The sequence below is a fragment of the Lactuca saligna genome, chromosome 2, assembly GCF_052625555.1.
Source record: "Lactuca saligna cultivar CGN05327 chromosome 2, ASM5262555v1, whole genome shotgun sequence".
In the NCBI taxonomy this organism is placed as follows: domain Eukaryota; kingdom Viridiplantae; phylum Streptophyta; class Magnoliopsida; order Asterales; family Asteraceae; genus Lactuca; species Lactuca saligna.
In genome coordinates, this window is record NC_136418.1 from 127,585,698 (window position 1) to 127,609,665 (window position 23,968).

Genomic DNA, 23,968 nt, shown 5'->3' on the forward strand with positions numbered 1-23,968 from the left:
CTATACTATAAAGAAAACATATACAACTATACTAGAGAAGAACATATACAACTATACTAGAAAAAGAACACATACAACTATACTAGAGAAGAACATATACAACTATACTAGAGAAGAACATATACAACGATACTAGAACAAGTAACAATACATTACATATACATGAATACGTTAACAATTGTGATCCACTGTATCGGAGCATGCCTTAAATGTCATGGCCCGAGTTGTAGCCAGAATTCTTTTGGAGGGAGAGTGTGAGTTTGCGTATAGATCTATACTGGATTGACTATCCTACACCTTGCTGCTAGCTACAGCTGGACCTGCAGGTCTGCGGGTGCCAAACGCCATATCATTTTACGTCCTACATTTGTCGTTGTTTATCCAGTCGATAGTATGGTACAATTAATCACATGATGCCTTAATATAAATTCGGTTTAAGGTAGTTAGTACAGCAGTAGTTCCTATAATACAACACTACAGTACTACATTTAATTTACTCTTTACAAAATTAGTGATCTTTTCACTTAAACATTTATGTACAAACTATATTTTGAGAATGATAGTTACACCTGAGTAAATTACACACTTTTACAGTAAACGAATATACAAAACAGTCAAGCCTTGGTAGAAGGCTACTTTAATAGAAAATATAGGTTTTTCTGAGAGATTCAAACTTTTACAAACACTTACAAACATTTACATACATTTTACAAACTTACACTTGAGACATGTTCAAACGTTTTGATAACAAACACCAACACTAAAATACTTATGAACTCACCAGCTTTATGCTAATAAACTCTTTCAAAATAACTTGTATTCTCAGGTCATCAGTAGACAGGTACCGAGACCAGCTTTTGAGAAGATGGAACGCATTCAAGACTCATCTTATTATTTTGATTTTCATTTTTGGTGTCTATAACTGTACAGAACACGTTTGTATTAAATTTATATATTTAATGCAATGGATGATGTTGTTTACTTATTTACTGTTATACTGTGTTGTGATACTTTACATGACGTCCTCCACCCCAGAATGTTTCCGCCATTCATGGTTTTGGGGTGTGACATAATTCTTGCATATCTGTCGGGGCTAGACAGTACGAAGATTTTGCTACGGGGTTGCTCCGGGAATCAAGTCGATTCTGAACTCGACTTGACGTTCTGGTGGAACTCGTGGAAGATCTTCAGGAAAGATGTGGGGAAATCACAGACTTCTGGAATGTCTTTGATATCTTTCGTTTCTTTTTTCTTATCTACCACATGGGCTAGGAAAACATGGTATTCCTTGCGCATGTATTTTTGGGCTTTGACGCATGAGATGATTTATAAATTGGTATCGGGTTTATCACGATAAATGATAAGAGTTTCGCCATTTGGCAGATTAAGGAGAAAGACCCTTTCGTGACAAAGTATATCGGTATGGTGAAGGCTTAACCAATCCATACCGATGATGACATCAAAGCTTCTTATAGTGATCGACATTAGATCGATTTGGAACCAGTGTTCATTTAAATCTAGTGTGTAGCCTATGTACATATCGTTTGTGCTTTCTATTTTACCGTTTTCCATTTCTATTGTAAATATCTTATTAAGTGATTGGGGGTTTTGTTTAAGTAAGTGTTTGAACTCATGGCTCACGAAACTCCTCTTCGCACCACAATCAAAGAGTATGCATGCATAAGCGCTATTGAGGAGAAACGTAATTGTAACCACCATGGGATCAGCTATTGCTTCGTTCTGCCCTATTGCTAGCACTCTTCCTAAATTACTATCATTCCTTGACTTAGGGCAATCTCTCTTGTAGTGCCCAACTTCACCACACCCATAAAACGCCTGGCCCACCCCGACTCTAGGAACTTGGGTGATTGGTTGTGCAGGTGCCTTACAGAAATGGGCAGTGTGTCCTTTCCTGTTGTAGTTATTACAGTGCATTACTCTACAATTTCCGTTGTGGTGGTAATTACATTTGTTGCACTTCGGTAGGTTTCCAGCATATTGCTTTGTTGGTGTAGGGGTGACAGGAACAACGGTGGGAGTAGTAACGGCATGAACTATCACTAGCTGCTGTTTCTTGGAAGGTTCTTGCGAAGGTTGACTCTTCTTTTGTTCCAAAACTTCTTCTTGTTGTTGTTGGACTTAATGGATTAAGTCCTTAATGTGTTAAGTAGGAAACTTAACCCTAATCATCATTTTATGTGAAACCCTAATTTCACTTGGGTTTATTGTGGGCCTTTCTTTTGGGCCTTCAGGGTTGGGTAATTAATAGGCCATCCGAAGTCAAGCCAATGAACTAGAATAATTTAATGGGCCTGGGGTAAGGCCCATGTAAGGGGCTTGGGCCCAATTTGGAAATTTGGGCCACATATGGGCCATAGTTGGGCCTTAATGATTATATGATGTTGGGCCTTAGAATGAGACCATGTATAGGCCTAGGCCCAATTTGGAAAATTGGGCCATGCGTTGGGTTTTGATTCCTAGTCGACTTTGGGCCTATGGATTGGGCCTTGGGCTTGAATAAGCCAAGCTAGGGGTAATATAGTAATTACCCAAAGAATGTACTTATGGTTATGTATTGGGACCCAATTATTAATTGGGTGTTATTTTGGTGTTGACAGTTTGGGAATCTGTCAGCCAGCCACTGGGGTCGAGTTTGCGAGACTTCAGCAAGTGTGGGATTGTGTCTTCGGGACTTCAACAACGTGAGGTGAGTTACCTTCCAGTAGCGGTGAGTCTACGGCCACAATGCCGGCCCGCCAGTAGGAATTGTATGATAGATATTTGTCTCTGTGATATTCATATAGGGTTGCTACTACCTATGATATGTTATTGTGCTAGTATGATATGATGCTATGTGCTAGTGACAGTAGGGGGAGATAGTCCCTAGAATACCGGTCGATAGGGCCGAAGGGGCGGTCATGCCCAGCCATGCTAGATAGATTATGTGATATATGTGTTATGTGGTAGTGGTATGGGGTGAAATAGTCCCCAGTATCCGGTCGAGAGGACCGAAGGGGAGGCCAGCTCCCAGATATGCTAGTCAGTATCCGGTCGAGAGGACCGAAGGGGAAACCAGCACCTAGATATGCTAGTCTGTATCTGGTTAAGAGGACCGAAGGGGAGGCCAACTCCCAAATAGACTAGTCTGTATCCGGTCGAGAGGACCGAAGGGGTAGGTTGGGCACCCAGATATGCCTGACAATATATGTATGTTATGTGATTGTATGGTATGCGGTATGATGGGGGAACTCACTAAGCTTCGTGCTTACGGTTTTTAGTTTTGGTTTTAGGTACTTCGTGTTTAAAGGCAAGGAGTCGGCTTGATCGTAGCGCATCACACTATGGTTTTCCGCACATGAGATCTTTGGGATTACACTATGATATTATTTTATGATAACACGTTTGATTATTTCTACTTTGGTTTTGACATGACGTGATATTACAGATGTTTTATTACACTGTTGGTTTTATAATGACGTATTTAAAAATGAAATTTTTGGCCTGTACTTTTAGGATGTTACATTTTGTAGGCATTGATGAGAGGAGGAAGTATGGTGAGAGGTTGGATTTTGTTGATTATGATCTTATAAATGATGTTTTTATTTTGTCTTTGTTCATTGATCAAAAGGAGAAAAAAAACTTGCATATTACTTTTGATAAAAAGTTTTGTGCAATTGGAGGTGGAGTCTTTTCATTCATGACTCAAAACCAATTATTTTTAGATGATGGCAGAATTTTATACCCTCCAATAGTTGATATGATGATCTCCAAAAAAATATGTGTTCATGGTGGGAGAAATCAGTCACAAAAAGAGGCATTGCGTGGCAATTCTTATGCCAAATTTTTATGTTGTCCACAAACAAAACATATTTGTATTAATTCTTCTTCATTGTTCAAAAACACCAAGACCGATGGCGTGACGTTTGTGGTGAAATAAAGAAGATGAATGGTATCCATCTTTTTACAAACCATCTTTCTAAGAGCAAAGAAGAAGGAATTAATCAAAATGAAGATCCAAGTCCCAAGTATTTATGTGGGATGGAGCTCATGATGTTTGGACTCATATTCTTTTGGTGTGCCTTAAATTGGGAAGCCGTGATATTGGGACGTGCTGCTCATCAACTTACAAGTACAAACCATGATCCTTTCTTTAAAATGACTGCTATTAACCATTTAAATTATTGCAAGGATATTTTGCAGGGAAGAGTTCATGGGAATCTATGAAAGTGGTTTTTGATCTACAAATGGAAGATACAGTTAGGATTAAATTTTACAAGTTCTTTGAGTTGTATGAAGAAGAACATGTGTATGTGGAGAAGAGACCAACTTGGACTAAAGAAAATGTCACCTTCTGCAATAAAAATTTGTTTTCAAGACCTCTTGTCATGGAAGGTTTGTATGGGTAAACAACACAATTTGGTTGTTGCTGAATTGAGCACAATTCCTTTCGAAGAAGGACGAAATGATACATGTGTGCAAGTAACAAATTTTGAAATTGATAATGGTTACAAGGTGGATTTGGGAGGAGACCATGGAGTACATGCTACCTTTAATGTGGGAGATCTTTCACCTTACCTTGATGATGATGGCCTTGATGAATTTAGATCAATTCCTTTCAAAGGGGGAGGGGATGATCCATGTATGGATCATGAAATCCCAAAAGGTGATGGATTAGTGATTACTAGTAGGCTAGAAGGTGGTTTGGGCTTAGTGGTCAGGTTGTGCATAGTAACACACGTTGGATTAGGGTTGCATGAAGGCTAGGGAAACGTTTTTAAGGAATCTTTAATGAAAAAACCGTTACTTTTTGTTTCATAAAGCCTCTTATCCGTTTTGACACTCTTTGGTTGATTAGGGTTACATATTAATGCTTCTTATGGCTCCTTAATGGAGCATGAACGTTTTTTTTTCATTCTCAAGTGTCTTGACGTTTTTTTGTGTTATTTCAAGAGTTTTTCTTAATTTTCATTTACTAGTTTTAAAGAGTAGTTGGTTGGTTGGCTTGTAACCACCAACTTTGTAATAAAGGGTTCATATAAAGCCAAGTTTATGCATGGAAAAAGTGATAGACGAAATTTTAATAAAAAATAACCTTTGTTCACCTTGAATTATTGTTATAGTTCACTATTTGTCATAGTTGAGAAGTGTTCTTGACTTGATACGACTTCAATTCAATAGGTCTTGGATTGTTTTCACCGATATATAATTTAATAGGTCTTGAGTTGTTACTAATCTATCCTTTTATTTTCATATATATATATATATATATATATATATATATATATATATATATATATATATATATATATATATATATATAGACTTAGGTTATTTTGTTTAAAGTAATTATTGTGTTATTGTATGCATAAATGTGGGTCAATCAAATTAACTTATTTTAAGAAAGTGATTAATATATATTATTGAACTAAATATAATTGAAAAATCATCTTAATTAATTACAAGGGTAATTTAGTCAATTAATATAGATTTAATGAAGGGAAAATTGCATTTTTAAGGGATCATAGATTCTATTAATTTTAAAAATCCGATTTTACGAATTATAATTCTTTTAATTTGGACATTCTAACAGAATATGTTTATAAGTATATTCAAAAATAAAAATATTCTTGAACCATAAATAATAAAAATATTTTTGAACCTATTTCTTGATGATAACTTTAAAAACTTCTTGAGGAATAACAAATTCTTGTAGAATAAGAAAATATTGAACAATCAATTGAAGAATAAAAACAAAAAATACATTATTTCTTATAGAATACGGGTAACAATTGTTAAGAATTATATTTAGAGTAAATTATTGAAATCATCCCTATGGTTTGGTTAAAATTGCACGTTTGGTCCCTAACTTTTCTTTTGCACTCGGATCGTCATAGTGGTTTGATTTTGTTGCATTTTTCGTCCCTGTGGTTTGATTTTGTTGCGTTTTTCGTCCCTTACATACATAAAGTTAGGGACCAAACATGCAATTTTGACCAAACCACAGGGACGAAAAATGCAAAAAAATCAAACCACAGGGACGATCCGAGTGCAAAATAAAATTTAGGGACCAAATATGCAATTTTTACCAAACCATAGGGACGATTTCAGTAATAAATTAAATTTAGGGACCAAATATGCAATTTTTACCAAACCATAGGGACGATTTCAGTAATTTACTCTTACATTTATTGTTAAAGAATAAAACTAAAAAAACAATCAAAACGGCGAAGAGAACATCAAAATCTAACACTGACTAATACATTCTAATAGAATAATGTGGTCCGTTCTTCAAGCAACAACATCTATGATTCCAACAGAATTGGAATTCGTCATTCCATTCCAACAGAACTGGAATTCGTCATTCCATTCCAATAGAATTGGAATCTCACCAATATCATCCATTAAATCATCTACATAAATGAATAAGATTATTCCAAGATTCACAATGTACAGAAAGCCAACCAGGATCTGAAATAACAAGAAAGATATTAAGCCAACAACAAATTTATGTAATTGTGAAATACCAAATGCAAGTAAAAAATCACCTGGGCAGGATACAACTGGCCTCCTGTAACATATTGTATGTCACCTTCCTTTTTTTAACAACAAAATCGATAAATAATGTTTAAAATATATATGAGAAATGAAAGAAAAACCATTGAAATATGGATTTAAAACCTAAAAACGGGTTCTTGAGCTTTTGTTCAATTCTTTGACATTTTATGGTCAACCCATTGAAGTCTGAATTGAGTCCACCGAGTCCTGTTTTCAGAAATGGCATAACGAATTACAATCAGGACTTGTATACTAAAAACAATGGATAAAATGTTTGGTAGATTGTTTTAATAATTCCTGTTTTTTTAAAGATTTGTGAGAAAATATCAATAACTACATCATATGTTATGATGAGTGAAACTATGAAAGACATTGCATTGTACCCATTAGGTTCACTGAGTCGAAATGAAAACAAAACTTAGTGTAATAAATCCAAAAAAGTAAGAAACTTGCCATGATTTATGAATTCAGGCTCGATGATGTTGCTTCCAGTGCCACTAAAGCGGCTGAGACTATGAGTCGACGTACAGATACTGATCTCGATTTCGCCTTTGATCGTTTCAACGAATTCGGAATCTGGATTGTTGGGGCCGATTCTGGACCTATCGAGAACTGAATCTGCGGCATGAATTCCCTCTTGGGTGTAAGAACCCACCTCCGGGATCGCGTAATCCACGACATCTCCAACTTTACAGAAATAGGTTCTTATTGAAAAAAAAAACGCAGAAATCGACACAGTAGAACCATAGGCGATGGGGGAAGAAATCGACATTTAAAGTAAGGAAGAAGACGTGATGATCAGTAAGGAAGAAAGGGAGAACATCGATTACCAACACCAAGACCACCTCTATTCGATGCTTGATCGCTCGATTCTTCCCTCTCTCGATCTATGAAGAAGACGATGAAGGGTCGATGGTATCGATTTGTTCAATTTAGGGTTTTTATAATCGGTTTTTAGATAAAGAAGAGAACGAGATTTACACTGGAGAGATACCATGATTATAGGGATTATTTTTGGAATTTATTAAGCAAATTACTAATTTACCCTTATTTATTTATTTAATTATTTATTTTTTTATTTAATTTTGATTGGCCCTCATTTATGCATACAATAACATAATACTTAGTTAAAACATTTGAACCTAGCTCTCTCTCTCTCTCTCTCTATATATATATATATATATATATATATATATATATATATATATATATATATATATATATATATCATGTGTGGTATCAAGTTCCATATTCGTATTAAGATACGAATATGGGAGGTGTTTATGATTGCACCATAATAATAACAAACAAAGAAGAAACAATGCAAATGAGATTGTAATCAGTGGCAAAGCCACTACAGGGGCATGAGGGTGTTCATCCCCCCCCCCCCTTCCTTTTATGCCCGCTTCAATTAGAAAAAAGAAAGAGGAAACCAGTAGTTTTTGAAGATGAGTCCATAATAATAGAAAAACTGATAAATTTTATTTTTATTTAGAGAATTTGTTAAAGAAAATCAAACCTAATATATTATAAACTCTTAAATCTATCACAAAAATTCAAAATCGTAGCCAAGAAGTCTAAAAAATCATCAAAATAATTAAAGAAATTAAATCATAACAAAGTATACAACTTCATAAATCTATTTAAAAAATCATAACCTAGAGAAAATTGCCACAAATCGTGTTTGATTGTCGGTACCGTGATTCACGTCTTTGATTTCACTGTATGAGATTCACCCTTTTTGCATCTCCTCCACCGCTCAACCTCTCGAAGATCCCTACGTGCTTTAATATGATCCCTAAATCTTTCAGATCTTGTCCTCTCCTGCCTTGTCGGTCGCCATTCTGCCATTGTCGACCACCGTCCGCCTCTGCTTTGCGGCTTATTCTCTCAAGAGTCAAGTCTCAATAGCATCGCTCTCAATCTCCGATATCCCAAGCATTCATAATGCAGGTATGCCACTAAAGTATTAGATTGTCCTTTTATAAACTTTATTTTTTATTTTTTGTTCTTAATTTTCTACACTTAGATATAGGCATATAGGAATAGCCTTATCCTTAGCCTTCACGTGGTGTTGCTAAACGATGTGTTTTACTAACATTCAATTGTCATTCATTATTAACTGCACTTAGATGTAGGCATATATGAATAGCCTTAGCATTATTTTTAAATATTTGTTAATTATTTTTACTTGTATATTTAACCTAAGTTTATAAAGATTCGATCCGTCATACGTAAAGTGTTTGGTGGTTACTCTTCTATTGATTTATAAATATTTGTTTACTTCATTCTTGTGCTGTTTGTTTAGCTTTTATTACTTTATGCAATATTATGAATGAATATTTAGTGAATAAACTCAAAAAATTGCACACAAACTAGACGGGTTCTTTCCTAACAAAAAATCAAGAAGCTTATCTTGCCCCCGTCATTCCAAAATCCTAGCTCCGCCCCTGATTGTAATAGGTTATATTTGTAACAATTTTGGAAATGTGATAAACATGAACAAGTAAATAAAAAGATAGATTTGATAAACAAACTAGACTTATAGTTTGTAAATCTGAAAGCAAACTAAGACCTATTAGTTTGAATGCGATCAACTTAAGAAGCACGTCCAAAAGATGATAAAATGTGAATTATGGCAATAATTTGAATGAACACGAAGGGTTTTATGAATTTTTTGATTATTTCAAATAAGGAATCAAATGACTATTTAAAGCCTATAACAACCGGTGGTTACAAACTTAAAAGCCACACTAACTAAACATATTTATTAAACATAATAAAAGTTAATTAAAAGCTAATCACAAAAACACTACTTAAGGCTTATTAACTAAACCTATTAAATGCCTAAAAACGTTTTCAAGAGTTGAAAATATAATAATCAACCAAGGTCCCCATGTCAACCCTATGGGCCATTGAGCCCAAATAATCTTCGAATCCAATAAGAAGTACCATCCCATCAGCATTTTGGCCTTCCTCTTCCACACACGCATCACACCAGAATCGACACTTCTCATCCCACCAGTTACTGTTCTGATCGAGCTCTACAATTGTTATCGTGTGGTCGATTATGGTTGCTTCGATTTTCTCCCTTTTGTGGGTTTGTATCTTGATGCAGTTAAAGGAAATGGTGATGGGATGGGGTAGGTGTGTGTGTGTGTGAGAGAGAGAGAGAGAGAGAGAGTTGGAGAGAGAGAGAGAGAGAGCAATTTATTTTTATATTTTTTAAATATTAAAAAAAGGAATAAGGATATTTTAGTCTTTTTAAGTTGGAGATGGACCTTTTCCACACACAAACATTGCCAAAATGACCACCAATCCAAAAAAAATCGGGTTTGGATCAAAACCCATAAAAATGCATACCATATGGATCATTTTTGCAGTTTTATTTAATATCTAACTTTTAACCGATCAGACCGGTTCGGTTAAGGTTTAGTAGACTGTGATCGCAAACAAATCAATCATTTATTATTAACGAAAAAATATCACTGTAGCACAATCAACTTAGGTGTTTGGTCCATTTTTACATTTTTTACGCAATAGACAATCTAACTTATACTATATATCTATACATGTCAATTAAATCACTTTCGTTAGTTTTTAATAGATTCTGCATTAACCAATTATTTCTAAATTATATGAATGATCCATATGTTTTCAAGTTCTTTCATGGTAATATTCTGTGATTTAAACAAATCTAAACAAAATCTATACATCATCCAATGTTATTATTTTAAAGAGTAGTCGTCAATACATCGAGCTTTTTCAGCTGTCAAGCCGCGTTATGATAAAAATGATGATGAGTATTTGTCGTTTAAGATGGTGATACATTTTGCTTATTATTATGGTTTTTTAAAATATTCAAGTAAAAATACAAATAATACCATGTTATTATCCTAAAAAATAGTGATGATAACATTGAGGCTTTTCAATTGCCAAATGTGTTACGATATTCTTTATCATTTGAAAAAGTTGATATACCTTTCCATATATCTTTGTCATCTTTGTAGTTTTTATCTTTACATTAACCTTATCTAATTTGATTACTTTCTCAGTGACATTTAGGTTCCAAAAAATAATCTATGTTCTCGACAAATTGACCAACATTTAAAATGTGCTACAAATTGCTCTCAATAACGAAAAAAAATGTCAAAAGAGAAGGTAATGAAGGTTTTTAAAGACGTTAGTAAAGACTATAAACCGATGGATAAAATGTTGGAGGAAATCAAAGATTTTTCAAGTCACTTAAGCATTTGTGATTAAAAGAGTTGATCATCGTTGCTAAGGACAAATATTTGCAGACCATGAGGGTTTTGTTGGATGTTCTTCTGTCCATTGAAAACTAGATTACGGAGGGAAAGATTTTAGTTGATTTTTTTTTGAACATGAAAAGATTTTTGTAATCAAACAATTGATGTAATAGATGTTTATTTTATTCATAACTTTTTGATTTTTTCTTATTTTCTGTTAATAATAGCTATAAACTATGAACGATTTTCGTTGAATCAATAACAATTATCACAAAAAAATATTTTCTTTCATAAAATGACAACCCATAGAAGTTGAAATTCTTGATATCGAACATAAGGTTATGATAAATGAATATTATATTGTTCGACATTGTACACAATCATCGACAAAAAATATTCCAGTTTTGCAACAACATCGTCGTTAGATTTTACCGAACATAAGTGTGAACAATTTTTTATTAATCAAAAATATTTATCATAAAAAACACTTTTTTTTTGTATTTTTGAAAAGTCAATTGATAGAATTTAAATTTGTGGATACCAAGCATAAGGTTATGGGAACTAAATACTATAGCCTTCTATACCGCACATAATATAGCCTTCGATACCGCACATAATCGTCGACAATACTGAATATAATTTGACTAATGTTCAACTGTAAATGCAGATATGGAGACCGAATATGTATCATTTTAGCAACGTTAATTTCAAATCTCCCTATCTAATAAAAGAATAGTTTTATTCTCATTTTGACATGTATCATCTTATTAGGCCTCTTAATTAATGCATATATTATTCTTCTTTTGCCATATATCACCATATTATATCTCATAATTAATACATGTCATTTGTAAACCTATTAATTATCCATTTCAAATTTCAAATTTCAAATTTCAAATTTCAAATTTTAAATTTACCACTCTAATTACATTAAATTAATAACATTATAATAAATATTTAAATAAACTTAATACAAATTATAAAATGATATAGTTTTACATATTTATTTAAATCAATGATTACAATTTATATACCTAAAAAAATCTTTTAATTAATAATTTATTTAAAATAATTGATTAATAATTTTTAATTTTTAATTTAAAAAGTTAATTAATTGTATAACCGTGGACCGTAGTTCTCAGATGATAAACTAGTTGGAAAATATATTAATTACCAAATATAATTTAACTAGTGTTTAACTACGAATGAAGGTACCGGGCCGAATATATGTTGGTAGTGGAGTTAAAAATTTGTTAAAAGTGATTTTGTTACGAGAAAAGAGATGATTTTGCAAAGTGTGTGCGAATAATTTTTTCGTTAGAAAAATAATTTTAATGAAATTTTGTGAATACCATGTATACGAAATAAATAAAAAAATTTATAATACCTATTTAAAAATAGTTAATTTAATATTTTTGTGAAAAATAAAACCACAAACATTCTTTACTTAAAACCCCTCAAATTTACAACCGCCACAAGCATTAAAGCATATATGTGCAACTGGCGTTTTGGAGCCTTAATCATTGAAATTCAACCTTTCCTTCCCAGAGCAGCGAGGGCCACAAATGATGGCATTTTGCTCACAGAAATCAATCAAAATTCAAAATACTTAACATTCCTCTCAAGAATCGATGACAGCTATGACGCAGTCTCATCAATTTCTCCTCCCAAATTCCTTCATTTTTGATCCAATTTCTCCAAAGAACTCTTTATCTTTGAAAACCTGTTGTCCCTATGTACATCCGAATAGATTTCACTCCCATAAACCTATAATCACATGTGCAAGGAGCAGCAATAAAGGGCTCTTCGGATCTCAACGATCCAGAAAAACCCTAATTCAATTTGTCCGTTTCGCGGCATCGAATCTCCATTACGTCTTACCAGAGCCATTGAATTCCGTGATGAGGGAATTCGGAGGCGGGTCAGGCAGCGGTGGGTCAGGCGGCTCGTGGAAGGGATTCGGGTGGGGAGGATTCGACGGCGGTGGTGGGAGAAAAAGGAGGGTTAACCGGAAATCACAGTTTTGGTTTTGGGGGTTTGCAACATTTTGCTGTTTAGGGTTTTGGGCATTGATTTTGGGTGGAGAATTGGAATTAAAGAGCGATGTATTGTTAGGTGCGCTGTGTTTGTCAATGCTCTTGGTGTTGCTTCGCAATGGATGTGTTCCTGAATGGGTGTTAGGTTTTTGCAGTGGTGCTGCTGTTGTGGGTATGTCACTACACAAGAAAGATGAATTGCAGAGGTTTGTTAAAGGTTTTAAGGCAATGGGGATTTCAAGAAGACGACAAAGAGGTCGTAGAGCTCTATGAAGATCAAGTAAAGATGCTTCTTTCACATATTCTTTAATTTTCAAGTAAAGATGCTTCTTCATGATTTTCTTGGAGCTCAATTTTGCTGTTTTTTTTTTTTTTTTTTTTTTTTTAACAATGAGGATATAAACAACAATTGGTTTTGAGATTGTACTTGGTTTGTTTTTGATGTGGTGATTGAGATTTTATTTTGGTAATCAATTCGTTCATTATGATTTGTGGTAGTGAAAGTTTGTTTGATCGTGTTTGGGTTATAGTTTTTACATTAAATTTTGTTTTTCTTAAAGTTATTGTCTTTGGAGTCTTAAATTTCTTGAATTTTTTTTGCATATTAGCATCAATAACATGAAAAACGTAACATTTGTGAAGTTTGTGTGGTGGTTGTTGACGCGTGATCATGGTGATGGTGATGGTGATTGTTGAACATGAAAAACACCAGGAACATGCATATCATGAATAAATTCAAATAAGAGTAATTTATTAAAATAAATAAACAAGATTGATAAATAAATGTATTAATTAATTAATAGCGCTTACAATATAATAGTTGTAATAATTATAACAATGTTACCAATGTTCTGAATGATCAACAACAATAACAACATATCCCATAAATCTCATTAGAATAGGAAAGAAGAGATAAATTTCGACAATTATATATTTATTATGAGATAGTTTGTACAGTGATGTGTCACATAAATACATCAAATAAATAACATTCGGCATTTGTATTATTGTATACGGGAATGGGGGAATGGTAAAAGAGGTGAAAATGCCAAAGTAGCAAGGCATACATACAAATGTTAAATCATTCAAATAATGATTATAGCAGGTTGTAACAAAATGAAGAGCCCCAAACATAATTACCATGAATGTAAATAATTAATAAAAGAGTTAAGTAATTATAAGGGTAACATAAGTTATGTTTTGTTCATATTTAGTCTTTTAAGTTTTTTTGTCCATATATTATCATTGAATTTGTTTCGACTGCATACATTATATTTTTATCACTGGTTGGTATAGATAACATCCTTTAGGTTTTGTTCATATTTAATCTTTTAGGTTCTTTTTATCAACATGTTACTATTGAGTTTGTTTGGACTGTTCACATTACATCCATATAATTTTTTTGAATTGTTTACATTATATCTTTATGACCTACCAGTTCTGGTTGTCCTCTATGCCTATAAACTATACGTCTACTAACCCGTACGAGAGGTGTTTAAGTTTGAGTCCGATCCCGCTGGATCTTTCATCTTCTTTAAACTGTCACAACTCTTGCATTTAAAGTTAGAATGACATGATTTTTTTTTCGATCCGTAGTCTAGAGTGTGTACTTCATTTTAGAGTATATAAACACCTTATTTGGTTATAGATTAAGTAAGTTACAATCCCCGAAACATAGAATATTAAAGCTTATTTGTTTTATATTTCAACATTATGTACAATCTACCCATCTTTTTTAAACTAGCATAACTTCTTCGTTTGAAGTAGGAATAACATTTTTTTCAACATGTAGTTTAATATTTGTACTTCATTTTAGACTATAGAAACACATTATTTGGTTACATATTGATTGAGTTATAGGCCCCATAAAACATGGTATCAAAGCTGAATTGTTTTCTGTTTTAGTGTTATGCACAATCTACCCCTCTTTTTTAAGTTGACATAACTCATTCGTTTGAAGTTAGAATGACATGATTTTTTTTAACATATATTTTATTGTTTCTACTTCATTTTTGTCTTCTGGTTCCAAACCGGGTTCGACCAATTCACACTGACTTCTCACACCAATTTCAGTTACGCATCATTGGTTTGGTCAACCTTTATCTGATCAATCCAAGACCAGTTCAGAAAGCATGTCTAGATTAGAGTACTACTATATATTGAGTAGCTCTAAAGTAAGCTTGATTGGACTTAATATGCCTAGATTTGAGTTCATGGCTTTAAACTAATGTTGGGGACTTTGGGCTAATATTTGTACATCACGAGCCAACAACTTTTAGCCTCTTTTTTTGCTAAAAAATTATAATACAATGTTGACGAAAAAAATATGTATGTTTTTATATTTAATCATGGTCCATGAAGTATATCTAAAAGTACGCGTTCCATCCATTTTTTCTTGGGTGAATGATTTATAAGGGTAATATAGTTTAGGTTTTGTTTACGTTTATTCCCTTCTGTTTATTCATAACGTTTTGCAATCATAATATTCATAATAACTATACAAAACTATTTAAATTATACGGTACATTGTTTAAAAAAGATTAAGTAATTAATTATTATAACAAATACAATCAGATCATCAAACCTAATTTAACTTTTATATATAAAATGACACATTATTAATGCCATGATAACACCCAAATCAAAAGGAACAACAACAATAACACCCAAATCAAAATCAATGTCATGGTTCCAAGACTCATCATTAACAAATGTGTATTTTTCAATAATAAATCAAGACACAGATAATTCTATATTCAGAAAATATAATTTTATATATCCCAAGTTTATATTATCCCAAATTATCTACTCATAAACACCCATACAACCTTTAAAAAAAGCAAAAACCAAAACCAAAACCTAACCCCATCATCATCATCAAAGCAAGATGCAATACATAAACAACATACCTGTATGTAAATGCATCAAAATGAAAGATCTTAATTCTTGATTCTTAATCATCTTTTCATCTTTCTACGAGCTTTCATGACTATTCCTTCAAGAATTCCATCAGTTCCAAAATTCCCAGAAAATTGTTGAGGATCAACAGGACCTGGAAGCTTAAATGAAACTGAAAAGTGACCTGGAGGACAAAGTTTGTGTGTCTGCATTTCAAATATTTGATCAAATCTACACACACTTTTTTCACCAGTTACTGTTACCCCTCTTACCAATACTTTCCCATCATCTTCAACCTCACAACTGAATTCTCCTACACCCATCAAATATCCATGTTTTAGCATCCTACTTTCAAGATTTAGAGATTATGATGAAAAGGTGATACCTTTTTTTAAAAAAAAAAAAAGAAAAAAAAAGTAACTTACTTTCATCCCTTTTGACCCCAGGAAGAGAGACACGAAAAAGGTAGGAGTCTTCACATTCCCCAATGTCAATGCTTCCAATACTTGGCCCAATTCGACCCATTGTAGCACTTCCACTCAAAGCAAATCCACTTTTGGTAAAATTCAAGATTCTATGCCATTCTTCCCTAGTGGGATAAGATGAAAAAAAGATCATGTCTGATCCAAGATCAGCCAAGGAATTTGTTTTCATTCCAGGTGACACGTAATCATCAGAACCAAATATAGATGGTGTTGGTGTTGTGCCATTGTTTGTAGCTACACCATTGAAAGAACCTTTTTGCTTCAGTAGAGGACTTGAAGGAATTTTTTCATCTTCTTGACCACTAGAAGATGATGGTTTCTTTAAGTCTTGATGATATTCGATTTCTTGTACATCTATGTTGTATAAAACTTTCCCATCAACGGTTGTATGACGCCTAGCATCATCTCTATCCAAACAGACATCTTCTAGTCTAGTCAACCTTTTGAACCTTTCAAGATACTCTTGCCCAATGTAAAGGATTTTGGGGTCACTAATGAATACAATGTTGTTAATGGCTTCATACTGACCTTTGATGATTGAATGTGGATGTAATTCGGGGGGAAAAAGATCATCAAACTGTGGGAAAGGTGGAGATGGGGTTCTGGAGGAGGTTGAGAGATGATTCCTCCCGTGAAAGAATTCTTGCAGCAATGGTAGTTTTAATGTGACAGATTGATCGGCTTTTCTGAGTACATAGTAGTAGATTCTTTCTACTTCAACTGTTTTCATGCAAGAACCTGCTAGTTTTTGTGGAGGATATGGTGGAAGACCCTCTGCACGTCTTTGGAAAACAGATTTGTGTGATTCTCCCTTGAGATCAGGGCCAAAATAGGTGCCCATGATGAAATATAAGAGGAAGAATTGATCATCTGTTGGTGTTCTTCCGCTTGATTTGTCATCCATGTCTGCTCCCATGTCGATGAGGTATTCTCTAACTGGGAGTGAGCCCTCCATTACTTGAAGAACAACTACAACGAAAAAATCACCAGATTGAGATCCCCAAAGTAGTTGCAGCAGATTAAAAACCAAATCCAAAAGAATTGGAGCTGTTAATATGTGTTATGGAGGTCAAAGCTGTTCGTTTCTGAATTCAAAATTGGTACAGATTCTGTCCCGAAATCAACATTAAGCTTATTCCACTTGTAGGATATGATATAAAGTTCGATAGATTTTGGAAGAATCCGTATCCAATTTCAATATGGAAATGAATCAACTTGAGCCCAAAACATCTTAACGAATTGAGAGAGGTATTAGTATAATCAAACGTAATTAACATTTTTATTTTGTAAAAAAATCATCGACTCACTGCATTAGAATCTCACAAGTTCAATTGTAAGGGCATGGAAATTTCCCGAAAACCACAATCTCTCATAAAAAAACGAATAATTAGAAAACAAATGCCTCGGTAATGATTAATTAACATGAATAGAAGAAGAAAAACAAGAATGCATGTCGAGAATGCCAATCAAATTGCACGGAAAACATAGAAGCGTAAGAAATCAAAGTGGAGACGATATTACTAAGAATAGCAAGTGAGGGAAGGGGGGAAATCTGACCTTTACGAGATGAAAATCGTGGAACCTCCGACGAAGGAGCAGTTTTCAGGTGAAATTAAGCGTTTTGATTATTGATTTTTGAGGGTTGAAGGCTGAGGGGTTGTGAGCTCCGGTAGTTGAGCACACATGATGCCGCCGGCAGGAGGAAGAAACAGTTCTAAAACGTGGAATGCTTTGGCTTTTACCCAAATTTATTTGTTTCTTTTTGTAAATTTTTACAACAGAATTTATTATTTTCTAAAATAATTATTTATTATCAACATATATTTTATTTATAAAAGAAATTACTGATGATAAATTTAAAAGCTATATGCTATTTGTTTTTTTTTACTATTGTTAAATCAATGTATTTTCGGTGTTTTTTTTATCAAAAAATTGTATTTTGAAAAGTTATCAAATTATAACGTTGTATTTTCTGTTTTATTCATATTATGAAATTATATTTTTAAAAATCTAACCTATTACCATTTAAAAAAATTGTTTTTGGATAACATTGAATAGTTAGATTGATTATTCAATTAATAATCTATTTAAAACAAAAATACAATGATTTAGGATGCTATAAGCATTTGAATATGTACTTTAGGTGACTTTTGACTTGTTCAACCCATTTGAGTATTTTTTTTATATTTAAAATTGTTTGATTCATTATCAATAAAATACAAAATATATTCACTTGTTTTAACGTACATGTTGAGATTGCTACCTTTATTAGGGATGTTATAGTTTATTTTAAAAATCAACATTTTTACTACAACATTTTAACTGTAGCTTATGATTAGTTTGATGCTAAAACATCACAAAATGATAAACTACAATCACTTTTGTTAGTTACCAGAAAATACTTTTACAACACTTCCAAACACTTTGTTAATGGTAGTTAAATTAACTTTTCATATGCCTTCAATGAACTAATTTGTAAGTTTTTGTGAGGCAATTTACTACACGTCAAGTGAAGATATCTGTAACGTACCTCAACTTCGAAGCACCAGTGGTTATAATGAACTTGTTTTTAAGCTTCACTAATTGATTGTAAATTCATGAGAAAATTAAACATTACACTGAGGCCTCATATAGAAAAGATTTATGCTTTGTTTCTAAACAAAGGAATGAAACGAATTTGATATAAACAAAAGAGAAATATTCATCGTGGAACCTACGTAACATCCTCATTTTAAGACTAAATTTAAACTTTGTTCGATTAATTATTAAATAACAAATAAAATAGTGAAATAAACAGAAAATAATAATAAAATATTTTATTTATTAGTTTGAAAGGAGAAATTCATAATTTAATAAGGTTAAATAACCAATTTGGTAAAAATAGGGTTAATTTGGTAAAGTAAGAAAAAACTTAGAGGGTGTTTGGCTTAGCTTTTGTGGGGCAAAAGTTCTTTTTGTAAAATGATTCAAAAAGTTTTTTTACAAAAGTTGTTTTTTAAAATGTGTTTGGATTAGCTTTTGAAGGGAAAAAATCAAAAGTTAAAGTGTTTGGTTTAATTTTTACATGCAAAATGACTAAAAATGACATGTTTACATATTTATTGGGGTTAGATGGAGATATAAAAGTAATTTTAATGTTTAACCCTGTTGAAAAGTTAGAAAAGTCATGATTTCGTGACTTTTCAATAAGACCAAATTTACTCTATTAGAAAAGTCATTTTCATCTTCCCAAACATCTTTTTGACTTTTTTCTAAAAGAAAAAGTCAAAAGTCATTTTAGAATTTAAACCAAACACCCTCTTAGTATTTGACTAAGACTTAACAAATTAACCTCTTGTCGACCAAACGATAGAAACATTATTAGATATGTAAATATATGAGAGACTAGTTGTGGTGTCTATTAGTGGTCAAAGTGAGAATAAAAAGTTGAGGGGTAATAGTTGATAAATTGCATAAGTTAAAAGCTAATCACATTCTCCCCGTCTCCATTTGGATTAAACGAGATTGAGAGAGGGAAGGGAGAATCCATGTTGATTTTGAGAATTTGAGAGGGATTTGAAGTGGAGATTGAAGAGTTGGTGTTAGATTTAAGCTAGAAACATTAAGAAGGTGTAACTCTTCGTTATCCTTATCTTAAAATCGATTCAATGTATGGAGAAATCTAAATATTTAAACGTTAGGGATAATTTACTAATGATTTAGGTTAGTTTTAGTCATTAGATCACCAACTTACTTTTATTCTTCTCATTCATAGTTTGATTTTTGAGTATAAATGCCATTTTGAAAGCTTCAAAGCTTTAACAATGGTAAAAATCCAATTTTAAAAACTATCATGAAATAATGTTAACTTTAACCTAATTTTGATGTTTTAAAACTCTATTTCAAGTAAGCAATCCACCATATGTTGGTAATTATACTTATGGATTTGATTTGAGACTTTCACTTTGACTTAGTGTTGGAATTCTAAGTCTTGGGGTCCAAGCAATCTAATTTATGGAAAGTTTAGTTTATGGCAAGTTGGTCATAAGTTTCCTAGTCTAATACAAGTTGGTTTGTTAGGCTATATATATACCTATCTATAATCGAGTTTATGATTATGAGAACAAATTGTAAAACATTGGTTTTGAGTGATTTTCCAATTAATCAAAGAGTTATTTTGGTTATTTGTTTTGCATTCTTGTTTTCAAAACTTTAATTGGTATCAGAGCTTAGGTTGAGAAGCTGTGAGATCGATTTGTACCTGTTGACGAGTCAGGTCAACATGACAGATACAGGGAGAGAAGGAGAAGCTCCGGTGAGAGTGAAGGAGGTTGGGACAACCTCAGTTTCGTGTCCGATGCTCACATCCACTAACTACATCGTGTGGGCAATGCGTATGAAGGTTGTCTTACGCATCCACAAAGCCTGGACTGTGATTGATCCAAGAACCGATGTCAATGAAGAAAAGGACTACCTTGCCATGGGTTTGCTATATCAAGCTCTACCAGAAAATCTCATAATGCAGATTGGAGATCAGGATTCGGCCAAGAAATTGTGGGATGCGATTAGAGCACGTAATGTGGGCGCAGATAGAGTCCAAGAAGCGAGATTACAAACCTTGATGTCGGAATTCGATCGCCTGAAGATGCTCGAGTCAGAAACAATCGACAGCTTTGCCGGAAAGCTGTCCGGAATCACGTCTACATCGTCGGCATTAGGAGAAACGATTGAGGAATCAAAATTGGTGCAGAAATTCCTCAAATCATTACCCAGAAACTTCATTCACATCGTTGCATCTCTTGAACAGGTACTAGATTTAAAATCGGTAAGGTTTGAAGACGTAGTGGGTCGATTGAAGGCATATGAAGAAAGAATAAGGGAAGTCGATGCTGGAGAAGGACAATCGAGGGTTCTATTTGCCGAAAAATCGACCGGAGATGGAGGTGGGTCGTCGACTGGTGGGGGTAACTCATCGGGAACGAAGGGAAACTGGAAAGGATCGAATGGGTCTAATAAAGCGAATGGGTTTAATGGGACTGGCGGGTCAAGTGGATCCGGATCTAGTGGGTTAACCGGGTCATGCGGATCAGGCGGGCCCAAAGGGAATAATAGGGTTTCTCAAAGCAATCGGCCCAATAAACTGTCCAATTATAATTCTGATTGCAAAAATTGTAATTGTTGTTGTGGCAAGAATCGGAAAAATAGGGAAAAGGATCGATCTAAGGTGATTTGTTTTCGGTGTGACAAACCGGGTCACTTTGCTTCTGAATGTCCGGAACGACTCCAAAAATTACAAGACGGTGATTTTTCGGAACCTGATGACAGTGACGAATCCGTTTTTTAAATACGGATCGGGTTGAAGAATTCTCTAGAAGAACTTAGAGATTCGAGGGTGATTGTTGAAATTATAAGTCTTGGGGTCCAAGCAATCTAATTTATGAAAAGTTTAGTTTATGGCAAGTTGGTCATAAGTTTCATAGTCTAATACAAGTTGGTTTGTTAGGCTATATATATACCTATCTATAATCGAGTTTATGATTATGAGAACAAATTGTAAAACATTGGTTTTGAGTGATTTTCCAATTAATCAAAGAGTTATTTTGGTTATTTGTTTTGCATTCTTGTTTTCAAAACTTTACTTAGGGCTTCAATGGTGATTCAAGCTTGACTTATGACATAACCTAGCTTTTGATCTATTAAAATTTATTGAAATGCTATAAGTTTAATTGACTAAATCAAATAAAAGCTCAGTTGGTTATTATCTATGTTTAAAAGGATCGGTGAGAATTTGAAGTTTTAAATGATTTATATGGAATTTAATCAAACTTATATTGTTCAAATTATTAGAACATCACACTTGAATCATAAATCTATGTATAATTATGTTTTCAAAGGGGTTAATAACATGTTAATGATACCATTTAAGTTATTAAGAGAATAGAATCAACCTAGATAAATCTATGAGATTAAATGAAGCTTAATGCTTAAGTTGGGAGTTTGATGATTTCTATCAAGTTCATTCAATTTCTTAAGCATTAAGACTTTTAAAACATCAAATTATTAATGAAATAAGGTACATTATAGTAATAAAATGCATTTTCAAGACTTATTACACATGTGAAAGTCGTTATGAAGGTTTGAGAACAAATGCGCCAAAGTACACTACCCAAATTAGTCAATAACCACGAAATGGCAAGGCTTGGACACCACATGGGAGGTGTTCCCTTTTGGATCACATGAAATTTTCAAACAAGTCCATATTGACTCAAATTGATCCCATACCTTCCTTAATACTTCCTTAATGTTATGCAATGATTGGATGAGTTGAATATGGTTATAAACTTTGTTTAGAACTTGATTTATATAATTAGTTCTAGATAAATTGTTTAATTATTTACCATAGGTAGTTAGAAAGTGTTTATACAACATTTTGGGTGGAGTAAGGTGGTTATAAGAAGCTTGAAGTGTAAAGGTGATTAAATACCAATAATACATGTCCTTATCCTAGTCATTTGTAATATGTTTGATTTATTTCTATAGAATAATACTCTTGAATGCTAAATGGCTATTACATGCAACTTGTTGCATGCATATAATCTATTTTTAAAGATTATTTCACTTGGAGAAATGTTGAACTCGACGTGGAAAATGGTTTAGGCACCCTATATATGCATATCACTTAGGATGGGTTGACTTGAGTGATTCTTGAACATCTTTGGGATTTAATCTCGTTTTTAGTATTCATTACCACTTTTTGGTATAAGTTACATGGTTTTTAGTATTCATTACCACTTTTTGGTATAAGTTACCATGTAAGATAAAATTTTAAGAGATGAACTTTGCATACTCATTTAATGGATTCGTGTGAGACGCATGTTTTCAAAATGTAGTCATTTTTTATCAGGCCTCTAAATTGGTTTTGGATTTGATACTACTATATTATTCATGTCATTGGACCATCGGACCTTTAGAAAGAAAAAAAAAAGACTTCGTTGAGTGTAGAGAATTTGAGTTAAACATAGAAACATGTGTATTGCATATTTTAGTTTGATTTTGAATTGATTAATATTATTAATGCTTCTTATCCCCATATACATCTTGTAAATATTAAGTGGTTTTAAAAGTATTTTTTGGAGTTGGGTTATTACCGTTGTCCAATTTCATTTAAAAGTCAATTCCGAGTTTACTCAATAGGCTTCCAAAGTCTAAGGGCGCGTTCGACAAAATTAACTGTTAGCGGATAGCTTGTAATTTGTAGCGTTTTATTTAACTAAACGCTAGAAGCTTATAGTGTCGAACGAGACTTTCAGTTCAAAACGGAACATTTTGTGAAACGCTAGAACTCCGTGTTGAACACGCCCTAACTTTGATATAGAAATTTGAAGCATGAATTGAGAAATTAGCTTGGATATTTTAGACAAATTACAAATCCTTACATCCACTACATTTTTATATATTTACTATATGCAACAATCTTACCAAAATTTCAAACATCACTCAGTATCGTCCAAATATATTCCAAGTGAGAATCAACTTTATCTATCAACACACCCAAATCCATGAAAACACCACTATAACTTTTCGGTATTACACCAAAATATGCATCCATTGAAATAATAAGAATATATAAAACATTAGCATAAGAGTTTTAACCACCAATAACTATATTACACCAGTCATCACATCTGTTTATTTAGGACATCACTATTACGATTATAAAAGGCAATTTGAACCTGACATACTATACGATAATCAAACAAATAAA

General features: G+C 33.0%; 1 protein-coding gene across 1 annotated transcript; it reads right to left on the reverse strand.

The window, feature by feature from the left end:
• Nucleotides 1-15,527: 15,527 nt before the first annotated feature.
• Nucleotides 15,528-17,963, reverse strand: LOC145031551 (increased DNA methylation 2-like). Its single transcript, XM_078980131.1, has 3 exons — nucleotides 17,782-17,963; nucleotides 16,165-17,193; nucleotides 15,528-16,052 (listed from the first exon to the last, which is right to left on the reverse strand). The coding sequence occupies exons 2-3, from the start codon at nucleotides 17,177-17,179 to the stop codon at nucleotides 15,799-15,801; spliced, it is 1,269 nt and encodes a 422-aa protein (XP_078836257.1). The 5' UTR covers nucleotides 17,180-17,193; nucleotides 17,782-17,963; the 3' UTR covers nucleotides 15,528-15,798.
• Nucleotides 17,964-23,968: the final 6,005 nt, after the last annotated feature.

Excerpts from the sequence above, each read along its gene's own strand:
- LOC145031551 (XM_078980131.1), bottom strand. The coding sequence starts at position 17,179 with ATGGAGGGCTCACTCCCAGTTAGAGAATACCTCATCGACATGGGAGCA. Across the intron at positions 16,053-16,164 it reads TGGGGTCAAAAGGGATGAAA|GAGAATTCAGTTGTGAGGTT; the intron begins GTAAGTTACTTT and ends TGATGGGTGTAG.